Source organism: Rhinolophus hipposideros (genome assembly GCF_964194185.1).
Source record: "Rhinolophus hipposideros genome assembly, chromosome: X".
NCBI classification, from domain to species: domain Eukaryota; kingdom Metazoa; phylum Chordata; class Mammalia; order Chiroptera; family Rhinolophidae; genus Rhinolophus; species Rhinolophus hipposideros.
The window spans coordinates 7,612,046-7,625,037 of NC_138046.1; the positions used below are offsets into that span (position 1 = coordinate 7,612,046).

The 12,992-nt window shown below is 44.8% G+C and overlaps 1 protein-coding gene across 1 annotated transcript; it reads right to left on the bottom strand.

Annotated features, from left to right (window-relative positions):
* Positions 1–9,018: 9,018 nt before the first annotated feature.
* Positions 9,019–11,140, bottom strand: LOC308494772 (PWWP domain-containing DNA repair factor 4-like). The gene has a single exon (XM_081042687.1). The coding sequence runs from the start codon at positions 11,091–11,093 to the stop codon at positions 9,039–9,041; it is 2,055 nt and encodes a 684-aa protein (XP_080898813.1). The 5' UTR covers positions 11,094–11,140; the 3' UTR covers positions 9,019–9,038.
* Between the last annotated feature and the right edge of the window lie 1,852 nt (positions 11,141–12,992).

Here is a 12,992-nt window from a genome sequence, read left to right on the forward strand (position 1 = left end):
GCAATTTACCATTACAGCCCTAAAATGGAGAGGTTCTCAGGGCAATGAAGGTGCATAAAGGAGCACTGGTCTAGGACGGGCAGTCCAGAAGGCTTCCCCGGGCCACATTTGTACACGTATATAAGTAGCGTGGGCACATGAAATGAGAAACCAACTTTTTATCTGTTCAGGACTGGCAGAGACTCCAAAGGTCCTCTCGGTGTTTCCGGAGGTCTCAACTGATTCCCCCACTTCAAGATACCCTGTTTCCCCGAAAATAAGACCTAGCTGGTCCATTAGCTCTAATGTGTCTTTTGGAGCAAAAGTTAATATAAGACCCGATCGTATATTATATTATATTATATTACATTATATTATATTATATTATACCCAGTCTTATAGTAAAATAAGACCAGGTCTTATATTAATTTTTGCTCCAAAAAACGAATTAGAGCTGATGGTGTGGCTAGGTCTTATTTTTGGGGAAACACGGTATATGCATACTTAGCTATTTCTAAATCACATATGTGTTACTACTTTAATATAGTATGTCCTACACTATAAAATAGCTACAAACTAAACACTTAAAATGACATAAGAACAATGGAATATGTACTATTTTTCCTTCTTCCAGCCCCAGCACCTCGGGGCCCACCAGCAGGTTTATAGACTGCTGACATTTAGGATCGGGCATAGACCGAGGAGTGGCATTTGGATCTGGGGAAGCATGTTGAGAAGAGCAGGCTAGGGAAGGAAGCCTGGGGTGTAGAAAGCATTCCTCTCTGTCTCATTCTTTCATTCATCCATTCATCCATTCATTCTCCAGCCTTAGCCCTGCATGTGGGCCTACCAACTCCAGAGTTATTGTCCTGCCCTCTGGGCCATTGTTAACAAAGACTTAGACTGAGCCTCGCCTCATTGGCTCTCTTACTTCGGTTCAACTTTTTTTGAGCATTTATTTGATGCCTGGCACTGTACTAGACTCTAGGGATACACATATGGCAAAAGCATCATCCCTCTTTAGCCTGCGTAACTCCTACTCATTATGCCCATTTTGGTTTAAAGAGTCCTCACTGGAAGCTTTCCCTCTCTGCTGAGTAAGGGGAGGTGCCCTTGCTGTGGTCTCCTGTAGTCCGCTGGCTTCCCCTATCTCGGACCCTAGCAGCACACGTCCTCCAAGCGTCTGTTTCAGCATTTCCTCCACTGAGCAGGCACCGTTTTGCGTGTGCCATAACCTCAGCTCCCAGTCTAGTCTTTGGCATAGCGTAGGTGCTCCAAAAGTACTTGTTGAGTGAACAAATGTGTCTCTGTGCTGAAATGAAACAGGCTTTCCATTACAGCAACACCAGAATTCAACTTGGTGGCCAACTGGCATAATTCAGTTTACATGCTCACTTCTTCAGAGGCTGGAAAAGAAATAGCAATGCTCCTACTGATCTCAACCTTGCTTTTTTTCCAAGCCAAAGGACCAAAATGTTTTTGCCCTCTCCATATGGTATATATTTTTACTCAGCACAGAGCACTGATTAGGGGATGGGGTTTTGTTAATACTCTAACTGTTTCAAAAGGAGGGAGGAGTCCACAGAGACACACGAGGGCCAGCAGAAATGGGGGTGGAGGAGAGTTTAGAGTGGGTGTGTGAGTCTGGGTTCTTAAAGGAGCCAGTCCCTGGAGATTCTCAGTCTATGCACTGTGGCTGGCCGCTGACCAGCCACAACAGGTCAGGCTGCTTAGCTGAGCATTTCTGGGTACACCGGAAGAAAAGACTTTTCTTTCGGTAATTGCCAAGGACTATATTTGATTAAGTGACTTCTAGCAGGTCAGTGATGTGACTGTTTATGAAATAACAGTAGCTGAGCTGTTTCTTCAGGCTCCTTCCCCTTGTCCTGGACCTTCATCCCGTGGTTTCAGGATTCTGGTTGCGGGGCTACAGGCCCAACTGGCACTTCACCCACAGAACACCTCTGGCTATTGAGAGGCTTGCCTCCTAGATGGGCTGCTGATCAGAAATATTGGCACCGATGGTTCTAACTGGCTGTCAGCAGCTTCAGAGTTTCTCAGATCCTTGTGGTTGAAATCGCTCATTTTTACTTGTCACATGGAGTGTTAGTGTGCCAAAATTAAAATGCTTAGCTAGCTTTTTTTTCTTTTTAAAACATTTTTAATGGTGGTAAAATACACATAACAAAATTTACCATCTTAACTGTTTTAAGTGTACAGTTCAGTAGTGTTAAGTACTACTGAACCTTTTCATCTTACACAACTGAAACTCTGTCCCCATTAGACACTAACTCCCCATCCCTGCACGCCCTGCCCCTGGCACCCATCATTCCACTTTCTGTCTCTATGAATCTGACTCCACTAGGGACCTCATAGAAGTGCAATCACACAACATTTGTCTATTATGACTTGCTGGTTTCACTTAGCATCACGTCCTCAAGGTTCATTCATGTTGTAGTGTGTGTTAGAACTTCCTTCATTTGTAAGGCTGAAGAAAATTCCACTGTGTAGACAGACCATGTTTTGTTGATTCATTCCTCTGGACACTCGGGCTGCTTCTCCCTTTTGGCTACTGTGAATATTACTGCCATGATGTCGGGTGTACAAATCTCTTAGAGACCTTGCTTCCATTCTTTTGGATAGATACCCCAATGTGAGATTGCTGGATCCTATCGGCCTCTTAAGACATTTTGGTTTTCTGAAGCTCATTCTCTAATAGATTTGTAAGAAAGGAGTCGTGGCAACACCATTCTTCAGATTTTCATATGTTGGTGAGAGTTTGCTGCCTTTACACTTGGAAGTGAGCTTGGTTGGGTATAAAATCCTTGGCTCAGATGTTTTTCCTTTGATGACTATCTTCAATTTTCTTCTGGCAGAAAGCATTGCTATTAATACACCTGAAATCTATGTAAATTTACTAACAATTGTCACCCCAATAAATTTAATTTTAAAAAAATTGAGGTGAATCTCATTTTATTTTCATTATACACTCATTATTTTTTTCCCTAGATAGCCAAAGAAATTTTCTTTCTTTAATCAATCCAATGATTTTATTAGAATATGTTTTGGTTTGCTTGTTTGGGGGGTGATTTTCCTGGGAATATGATGTACTCCTTCAATGTGCAGGTTTGACTTCGTTTTTTTGCCAGGAAAATTTTCTTGAATTATATAGTTTAGTATTTGTTCTTTTCCTCTGCTTTGGTTTTTAATCTTTGGGGACACTGATTATATGTATATTAGATCTTTTTGTTTTCTTTTTTTGGCTTGCCTTCTATATTAGTTATTTTCTCAATTCTTCTTCATCTCTTTAGTCATCTTTCTTCTTTAAAAACTCCCTCATCTACAACCCCCCTCCAAGGGTAAAAGGGATCAAATATATGGTGATGGAAAGAGAACTGACCTTGGGTGGTGAGCACACAATGTGTTATATAGATGATGTATTACAGAATTGTACACCTGAAATCTATGTAACTTTACTAACCATTGTCACCCCAGTAAACTTTAAACAAAATTCCCTTATGTTTTCTTCTTCTATTTCTCTTAAGGCATTATATGTTGTATTTACTCACTCTTGGGCTCCTTTTAAATCAGTCTTAATATCTGAAATTAAAAAAAAAACATTTCAATCTTTTATCTAAATTATTTTCTGAGTATATCATCTCATTTTTGAGTTTATCTAATTCTGTTTTATGCTGTTTTTCCATGTTTTGAGTCATTTTCGTAATGCTTTTAGCTTGCTTTACAATGAAGGACTGTAGTTCCACCTGTTTTGTACACATTTCTCTCTGGGATGCTTTCATTGTCTAGAGGGACATTATTCTGCTTTGTATTCTCTCCTTTATTTTAATAACTTCATATGATATTTGCTTTTGCTCTTCCTCTGTTGCTCATTTTCACCCAAAATTAGCTTCCCTGCTCTTGTAGAAGGAAATAAAGAATAGATTTTTGAATGTTACATATGAAGAGCGCCCCCTTCTGTTGATTTTGAGAACTGTTAAAACATGTCAGCTTACTTTCCATGATCTCAACTTGTTCTCTTCCCTCACTTTTATCTGGACCTTCTCTTTTCTTTGTCCCTGTTGTTCCTGTCTTGATTTATTTGTATTCTATTCCCAGTAGTTTCTTCTCAGTGAAAGTCTCTGCCCTGGAAGGCAGTTTTTTTTAATTAATTAATTTATTTATTAGTTTCAGGTGTACAAAACAAGGTAATACTTAGACGTTCATCATTTATATCCCTCATACTGTGAACCCCCCTCTCCCCATCCACTATCCCTCCGACCTCACACTGAACCATCACATTAGCAGAGATCACTCAAACTGAACAACAGAAAGAAAAAAGAATAAAAAACAATGAAGATGGGTTAAGAGACCTCTGGGATAACATCAAGCGCAACAACATGCACATCATAGGAATACCAGAAGGCGAAGAGAAGAAGCAAGGGATTGAGAACATATTTGAGGTAATAATGTCCGAAAACTTCCCTAACCTGATGAAGGAAACCAACATACAAGCCCAGGAAGTGCAGAGAGTTCCAACCAGGATAAATCCAAACAGGCCCACACCAAGACACATTATAGTTAAAATGGCAAAGCTTAAAGACAAAGAGAGAATCTTGAAAGCAGCAAGAGAAAGGCAGAAGGTTACATACAAGGGAACTCCCATAAGACTATCAAATGACTTTTCTACAGAAGCATTGAAGGCAAGGAGGGAGTGGCAGGAGATACTCAAAGTGATGGAACACAAAGGCCTACAACCTAGATTGCTTTATCCAGCAAGGCTATCATTTAAAGTTGATGGAGAGATAAAGAGCTTCCCAGAAAAGAACAAACTGAAAGAATTTATGACAACCAAGCCAGCATTGCAAGAAATACTAAATGGAAGGCAGTTTTGAGAGTTAATTGGGCCCAGTTTGTCTCAGCCCCTTTAGACCTCCATGTTGATGGCAAGCCCTCCCTTGCCTCTCTCATCTGGAAGACTGTGGGCTCCTGGAGCACAGACCATCGGCCCCTCTCTCTCTGTGGCCCAGCCAAACAGAACAGCTATCCAACGTGTGAGTGAACAGGCCAGCAACAAACCCTACAGAATGGCCCCCACCCCCCAGAACCCGTCTTCTGGGGAGGAATGCACTGGGCCTGGGGCCACTCTTTGTAAACAATGAAAGTAACAGACCCCTTGGATGCCCTTGGCCCCTCCTCTGAGAGGGTGTGGCCTATAGAGGTGGAAGGTGGTTTCATCACTAGGTCTGGTGGGGCCCTGAGTCACCAGGGTGGGCAGGATGACACTTGCCTCTCAGTAGCTTCCCCTCTTCCTCCAACCTTCCTGCTCTCCCTTCAGGTCTTTCTGGCCTTGGCAGTTCCACCAGTCCCCAGGAATTCTCCCCTCTCTTTGCAGGGTCACCTGGAGACCTGCATCGGCAGGTACTTTCCCATGGTCAGAACCCAGGGCCCTGAGATCTGTGGGGTCTGCTTTGCATCCCCAGATACCAGGGTTCTTTGCCTTACCTGGTGTGGCTTGGCTTGTCCTCCAACTGCTTCCATTTTTGCTCCTTCCAGGACCTCCTGAAGGCCATTTGAGCCTCTCTACCTGTACTCCTGCTAAGCCAGAGGATTTGCCTGGCATAGTTGTAGGGAAAAGTGGAGAGAAAGACATGTACACCTCCTTCCCCTCTCAGGGGCCCTTTCCCACATAGCCAAACTGCTTCTTCATCCATCCTGTTGCCTTCCCTCCTGGGGCAGCTTCCCAGAGGGTACTCTGGAAAGAGCAGGTCCTGACCCTGGAACTGGAGCCTCCACTCTGGGCAGGCAGACCCAGGGGAGCAGATCACGGGGACCATGCCTACACAAATGCCTGGATGTTTACACCATCGTCCTCAAGAGAGGCATTAAGAGAGGTGATGTAAAGGACAAAAGCAGGGGGCTGAACCAATCGAAGGCCTCTCTTGTTAGGATTCATCCTCCACATTCTGTTTTACCCCTACCTCTTGCCAAAGTGTAGCTTTAGGCTTTGTTTGGACATGTTTAGAATAGTCTTCTCTCCGGGGCATCATCCTCACTCCTGATATGTGACCTTTCTGGCATCCTGGCTGGATGTCTGCGTTTGACAAGGGGTTCAGGCAGATATTCCACTGCTGCTGTGCACCTGGGTATCCCTATTCTGCTCTCAACCCTGCAGCAGCCGTGGCTTTTCTGCCTGGTGTCTTCTGTCCCTTTGCATGTACAGCCCTGCCTTAGGTCAGAGACTCATGAGGAACCTCCATACAGACGTCAGGCTCCCTGATCCCGCACAGCTCCTTCCTTATGTGTGCACTGTCCTGCACACTCCAGCCCCTTCTCAGGCAGACAGTCACAGTGATGGCGCACTCCACCAGGGCAATGCATCAGCATGGGCTGCTGATTCTAATGGGGGAAAGAGTCACTTCAGCTCCTTGGTCCCACTTTATAGTGGCAGGTGATGGGAGGGCTGGTGACTCTGTAGATGTTGGAAGCCAAAATCCAGCTCGCCTCTTTAGAGCCACAGCCACCCAATATCTTCATTCCAGGGTTGACATCCCAATTTCTCTCAGCTTTGCTTTGTGATTCCATTTAGTGCCCCTTTGCCATTCTGGCCACTCTCTTACAGATTTTTTTTTTTTGCTCTGCATTCCTATTAAAATGTCACTGAGTTAAGATGTGACACTTCAAGTCTGGGGCAACCAGAGTCAAGGAGAGTGGAACGATGCTTTTCCTCCTTGCTTATGGCTAGGGATACAGATTGCAAATGGCCAGGTGAAGGTTCAGGGGATTCTGGGTACTCATACTGGTGCTTATTACTTCACCAGGTCTCAAGATTCTACTCTTTATTTTTGAAATCCACACATGGTTATGGAGATTTGTAAAAGCTGTGCATGCACTCTCCATGCAACCAGATCTTCTCCCTTTGCCACAAGTCAATTGACACCCACGATCTCATAAATGGGGGGAAGTTGGGGTGTGATGCCACAGACAGGCCATCAGTCCATGACACTGATAAATATTTCTCACTAAGAAGATGAATTAGTGTATCCCAGTCAGCACAAAATTGTGATGTCTTTTCTATGACACCTGTAATTTGCTCTACTGACTCACAATGCTATGAATGAATGAATGAAGTAGTGAAGAAAAGGTTAGATGTACAGATAGATCTGGCTCCATGAGAAAGCTGAAGCGGAGTGATACATTTGATGGAGAGACACAGTGTTACAGCAGAGCTAAAGTGTGTTATCCCGATACAAGGTCCACATACAACACGGAGGTGGTAGGTTTGTAAGTACTTGCCGGGACCATGAGCATGTCACTTGGATTGGCCCGGGGACAATGCCCCAGGAGTCCAGGTCTCTCTCAGGCTGTGTCCAAGAGGACTCTGTAGGGCATGAAGCTTATACAATCTGCACGGCCCTCTTCTGAAAGTGTAAAAACAAACAGGAAAGGGAATATTTAGAATGAGAAGAAAATTCATAGTGAACTGTGAAACATGACAACCACCAACATCCCGAAACAAATAGACATTGTATGTACATACATATGTACGTGTGTGTGTTAGACATTCCAGCTATGTAGTTGTACAGTCCGAACTAGGATGAAGCAGAGTTTCAGTGGTTTTATGGTGAATCAAAATGGCTGACTTTTGCAAATCTCACCCCCCCCCAAAAAAAAATGACATGGACGTGCAAACACATAACATGGGCCCGTGAGTGACAGTTGACTCCCCTCAGAATAAAAACGCAGTCAGGTTCATGTTAAATATTCAATGTTTATTGTCACATCAAGTTGTAAAAGTGAACTAGCTTTTCTAACTTTTTCCCCCACAAAAAACAAACAAGAAAAAAGTGAAGATAATATTTCATTGGCTTCAGAATTGATCTTTTAATTACCTGTGTTTCATTGTATTCTGACAACAACCACATTTAATGCAATGAAGACTTTTCTGTATTTATTTCCCAAGTCCCAGATCCTGGTCCACCTACTGCTCAAGCAGCCTGCGATGATTTAGCAGTCTGCATTTACACTGTTGGGAGCAATTGGAGCTGGTCAAGGAGTAAGTCATAAGATAAAGCTTGTTTGCTTTGAGACAAATGACCACTTTTGAGGGGACACAGGCCCAGAACACAGTGCTTGCTTTTCTCCAATTTATGCCAATAAGATGGGCTCCTCTCAGTCGGCCTGCACTCCCAGGTCTACGGTAGCTAGACTGTGTACACGGTAACTCTGGTTGTCTTCCACGTGGGGACAGACGGCCATAAGTAGGGGATCCAGTGACTGTCGGTGAGGAAGACAGCCAGATGCTGGTCTGTTTTAGGAAACCATTTGGCCATTGAAGAAGAGCTACTCCCATAAATGGAATCTCACCGAAACGGACTTTTTATAGCGTTGCACAGCCTGACAGAGTGTGTACTGCAGGCTGAGATTTCATTCACCCATATGTGGGCTCCATGTGGACGATCCATTCACTTGGTTTGGATTTCAGATTGCTTTTTCAAGAAACATTTAACGGTAGTGATACCGCAAAGAAAACATCTCTGTCATTGGTTTCACCTCTCAAGGCTGGTTTGTCTAAACTAATAAGCATAGCAGGGAAAACTCAGGAATTTTCTTGGCAGGGAATCTGAGCATTTATCCAGATGCATCACTGAATGAATGAGCAACCCTTGTGATGTTTCTGGGAAACACTTCTCAGATTTTAAAGTTAATTGTTGCTTAATATCTGTTACCAGGGCTCTTTCTTGTAATGGAAGTGTGCCACACCCTATATTAAAATAGGAAGTACACACAGTCCAAAGCAATGTTGTGAAGATATAATATCTGTGACAGTTACACATCTGAGCAAGTAGAGATAAGTACACGTGTTTGCAATATTTCAACAGATTAGTTTGTGAAGAGTTTGGGAACGAGAAATGATGGTGACCGTGACACCCACAAATGCCGGAGATGGATCCCAAAGATGGATTCAGCAGGTTCCCAAATTTGACGTTCTCGAATTTCCAGACGGTCTTTAGGCATCATAGAGAATGGAGGGGTGCCACGTATTATGCACACAGGGGTGCTTAGTAATGATGCAAATGAGAGGTCTCCCTGCGAAGGGGTGGTGCAGGGAGAGAGTCATTTAGCCTTGCTCTCCCTCTCTTTCTCACAGTCTTTAAGATGTTTCTCTCAAATAGTTCTTTTTCCCGGGAATGCACAGGTGGCCCTCGCAGGTACTTTTCTTCTGCCTCCTTGTAACCTACTCCATCAAGTGCAGCAATCGAACAAATGATGGCTTCTGGCAGAAGGACTTCCAGAACAAAACTCACTTTGTCGTCTCTTGTCAGAGCCAGCTTGTTCTTGTCTATTTGTTTGTAGATTTCTTGTAAATGTTTTACCACGACATCCAACTGATCTTCATCCTCCAGGTATGTTTCGACACAGATCACATACCTCTCTGACTTCAGGAAGGATGCCAGCCACCTGGACTCTTTCCTGCCTTTGACGATGTCCAGGAGATGGTGGTCAGCCCCCTTTGTTTTCACGATGAAGTCCACTAGCTTCCGGTTGTCTCGGTCCCAAGCAGCCTTCATCCGGTCAGGGAGAAGTTTCCTGCGGGGCTTCCCATCCGGGGAGCTCTCCTCCTCAGAATCTTCCAGGTCGGCATAATTCACCTTTGGGAAATCAAGATACAGATCTCCCTCTTGGATGTCTTTCCTCATTGGGTAACTGATGTCAGCAGCGTAATAGTCCAGGAAAGAGCCCCTGAAGGACCCACGACGGAGCCCTTCTCTGTAGTGGGATATCAGGGAGAAGCACCAGTTTACACTTTGCTCGTACACTCTCCCAGCTCTCTTGATTAGTTTTTCTTTCTCTTTACAATCCAGGTGCTTCAGTCTCCGAAGAGGCACTTGAATGCCGCGCTTTTCACGGTGCATGTTTTCCTCAATCAAAATCACCCTCGCCGTCTGCTCTGTGTGGTTGACACTCTTTACCATTGCTGGCCAATATGGATGACTTTGAAACTTAAACCAGACCATCGCTCCTCTTGTAATGGGACACGGCTCCTGTGGGAAAGCCCTGCGTGTCGCTCGTGCCGCTTCCTTGGTGCCTTTCTTCTCAATAGCGGTGGTGGGGTGAATAGCCTTGGAGCCAACTAAAGGTCGAGGTTCCTGCTGTCTTTTCTCACGATCTGGTACCTTCAGCTTCCTTTTTCTGCTTGCCGAATGGAGTGAATCAGGCAGCCGCAGCTTAGGGTCACTGGAAGATGCTGCCGTACCTTCTGATTCTGGCTTCCAGGTTCCCTGTGCAGGGTCCTTCCCGTTCCCAGACAAAGTAGAGCACTCAGAGGAGACAGCCAGGGTCTTTGGGCGGGTGCCACACGCCTCTGCCTTCAGAGCCTTGGGCACAGAGGCGATGAATCCAGGTGGCCGAGATGGAAGGACGCCTCCACCCTTAGCACCTGCACTCTCCTCCTTGCCTGGGCAACGCTGGCACGGGACTCCTGAGGTGACCCTCTTTCCCCTGCCCTCTTTCTTACGGTTGTCTTCTGAAAGCGATGGGAAGTTTGGGCCAACGCTGGAGCTCTGTGAGGACTTTGCTTGCGATCCCTTAGGAATAGGAGCGATGGAGGTATGCACCTGTTCTTTGTCTCCATGCGGGGTGTCCTCACCCCCTGAAGGGAGCAACAGTGATTTGGGGTTTTCTCTTTTCCTAACACGTCTTGGTGAGTTCCCTTTGGGCTGCTGATACTTTCTACGAGATCGTTTTTGCGGTCCCGTTTGAGACTGCGTAGTGGCCTCTAGGTCATCTGAGGCTCCTGCCTGACCCAACTTTGCTCTTTCCTTCAGAATCTCCAGTGCCATTGTAATAGCGCTTCTGTAGGCCACTTCTTCACCAGGTGAGAAACTGGCCTTCGACAGGGCCATTAGTGAGGAGGCAGTGGATTCAATCTGAGACTCGTTTAGGATCTTTACATCTCGGTTTTTCACTTGAATTTTTTTACATACTGAGAGTATTTCCACTTGTAGAGAACATGCCTGTTTCCTCTTAGTTTTTGGTGAGGTTCTGGATTGGGATAAAACCTTTGCTGGCCAAAAACGGCCTTTCCAATTGCATAGGACATACTCAGAGTCCATGATGATTTGTCTTGGGTTGAGAGGTCATTCACAAAGGTTGAGGGGTGTGGCCCAGCTACAGCAGGACTCCTTAACTCAATGTTCTTCACCACATGTTTTTGCCTGGGACCAGAAAGTGTTCACAGCTTGTGTGGCCTGCACCTGAATCTCCCAGGGGTGCTGAAACTCGTTTTTGACAGACTGTATGGCAGAATACTGAAACACAAAAAGGAAAAGTGGAAACATATCAGCAAGAATTCCTTTCGTGGAAGTAGAACAACGTTCATCAATGGAACTAATAAGAGATAAAACACAGAAATATAAAGAGTGTGTATCAGACTGCAGGTGTGTGTCTGGACAGGGTAGGCAAGATAAGAGGCAAGTATTTGGGAAGAGAATATGGAAGCTACCAGAGGAGATTTATAGCCCTCTGAGACCAACTTCTTGCCCTATCTGTTACTACTGCATATTAAAGAGCAAATGTGTGGGGAGGTGGGTTCGTGTCTGGGATCTCATTTTTGTTATTGGACGTTCTGGGCCTTCTTTTCTCCTCAGGGCTCATCATAAGGGAATTCTTCTGGGTTTCTCTTCTTGGGTGCTAGTGCCGCCCTGTACCCCCAAAGAAACCAGAGATGATTTCCCACCTACAGACCCTGGGTGTCGCCCCAATGTCGTGTGCAAGAGCAGGAGCTTAGAATCCAGATGTTCATGGAGATCGTCATGATGGTCACTGGTATGCCCCTTCGTGAGGACTGCTGCAGGCATGCGCCATTGTCTAGGGCGGGCACCTCTTCATTTCTCTATGGTGGTTTAAGGGGTTTCCCCAGCCACACCCGCAGCACCAAATCAGTGTAAAGTAGTAGCCGCAGAGGGAGGAGCCAACTGAATCACACCCCAACGTCAACAGGAATAAATGATGGCAGAGCAGTGTCTGGTGAGATGAGGAAGTCTTACCGAACTCTAGGTGGATCTTGGTAGGTGTGGTTGTGGGAGCAGGACCCGTGGACCCATATACTCCACCTGCTTGTCCAGCAGTCCCTTTACCCTCCTCTGTGTTTCTGAAGTGCACTGTCCTTCCAGGAATCAAATATCGACCACCAGGCCCTAAGCGCTTCTAATGGAAATCTAGACAATGCAAAAGGGTTAGGGAATTCAGCCAATGAAATGGGGGTTGATTCATCATTTTCCCTTGCCCAACTCTAGAATGCATGCTTTTCGTAAACAGAAATGTTTAGTCTCACGTGTAATGCAGAGTAGATGCCATGCTTCCTTCCTTCCTTCACTTGTATTTCTGAATATTTGCACCTTAAGCTACTTAGTTTATGCTAGTCCCTCCTATTTCACAACCGTATAAACTGCTGCTTTCATGGTAGCCCCGGCCTATCTTAGACACATGGATTACTTCACATTAGCCGTGTGTGTGTGTGTGTTAGTGTGTGTGTTAGTGTGTGTGTGTGTGTGTGAGTACGTGGGGCCTGTTAGGGTGTTGTTTTGTGCTTCTAAAGTTACATTAAATGTGCCTGCAGACAACATGTATCATGTGCAGAGAAATATGCATGAGAGGACACATTATAGATATATGCTCTCTATGTGATGTGGAATGGGGCTTCCCACACGTTTCCTGTGCATTCATATACGTATGAGTTTACCTGCACATCCAACCTAGGACTGCGTTTCTTCACACAAGAACATCATTAATCACTATCTAATGTGAATGCCTATTTTTCACCCCATTTTTCTGAGTCTCTTGACAATGTGGTTTCTCTGAGATTTAAAAACTTAAAGTAAATTTCAAACATTTAGGTGGGTGGAATGCAGAAGATGCAATCTTCTCTCAACCCCCCATTTCCCATCCAGAAATACCTTGTTCATAAGTTCTACTTTTCTGTACATGTTGCACAGATAGATATGCATTATAAT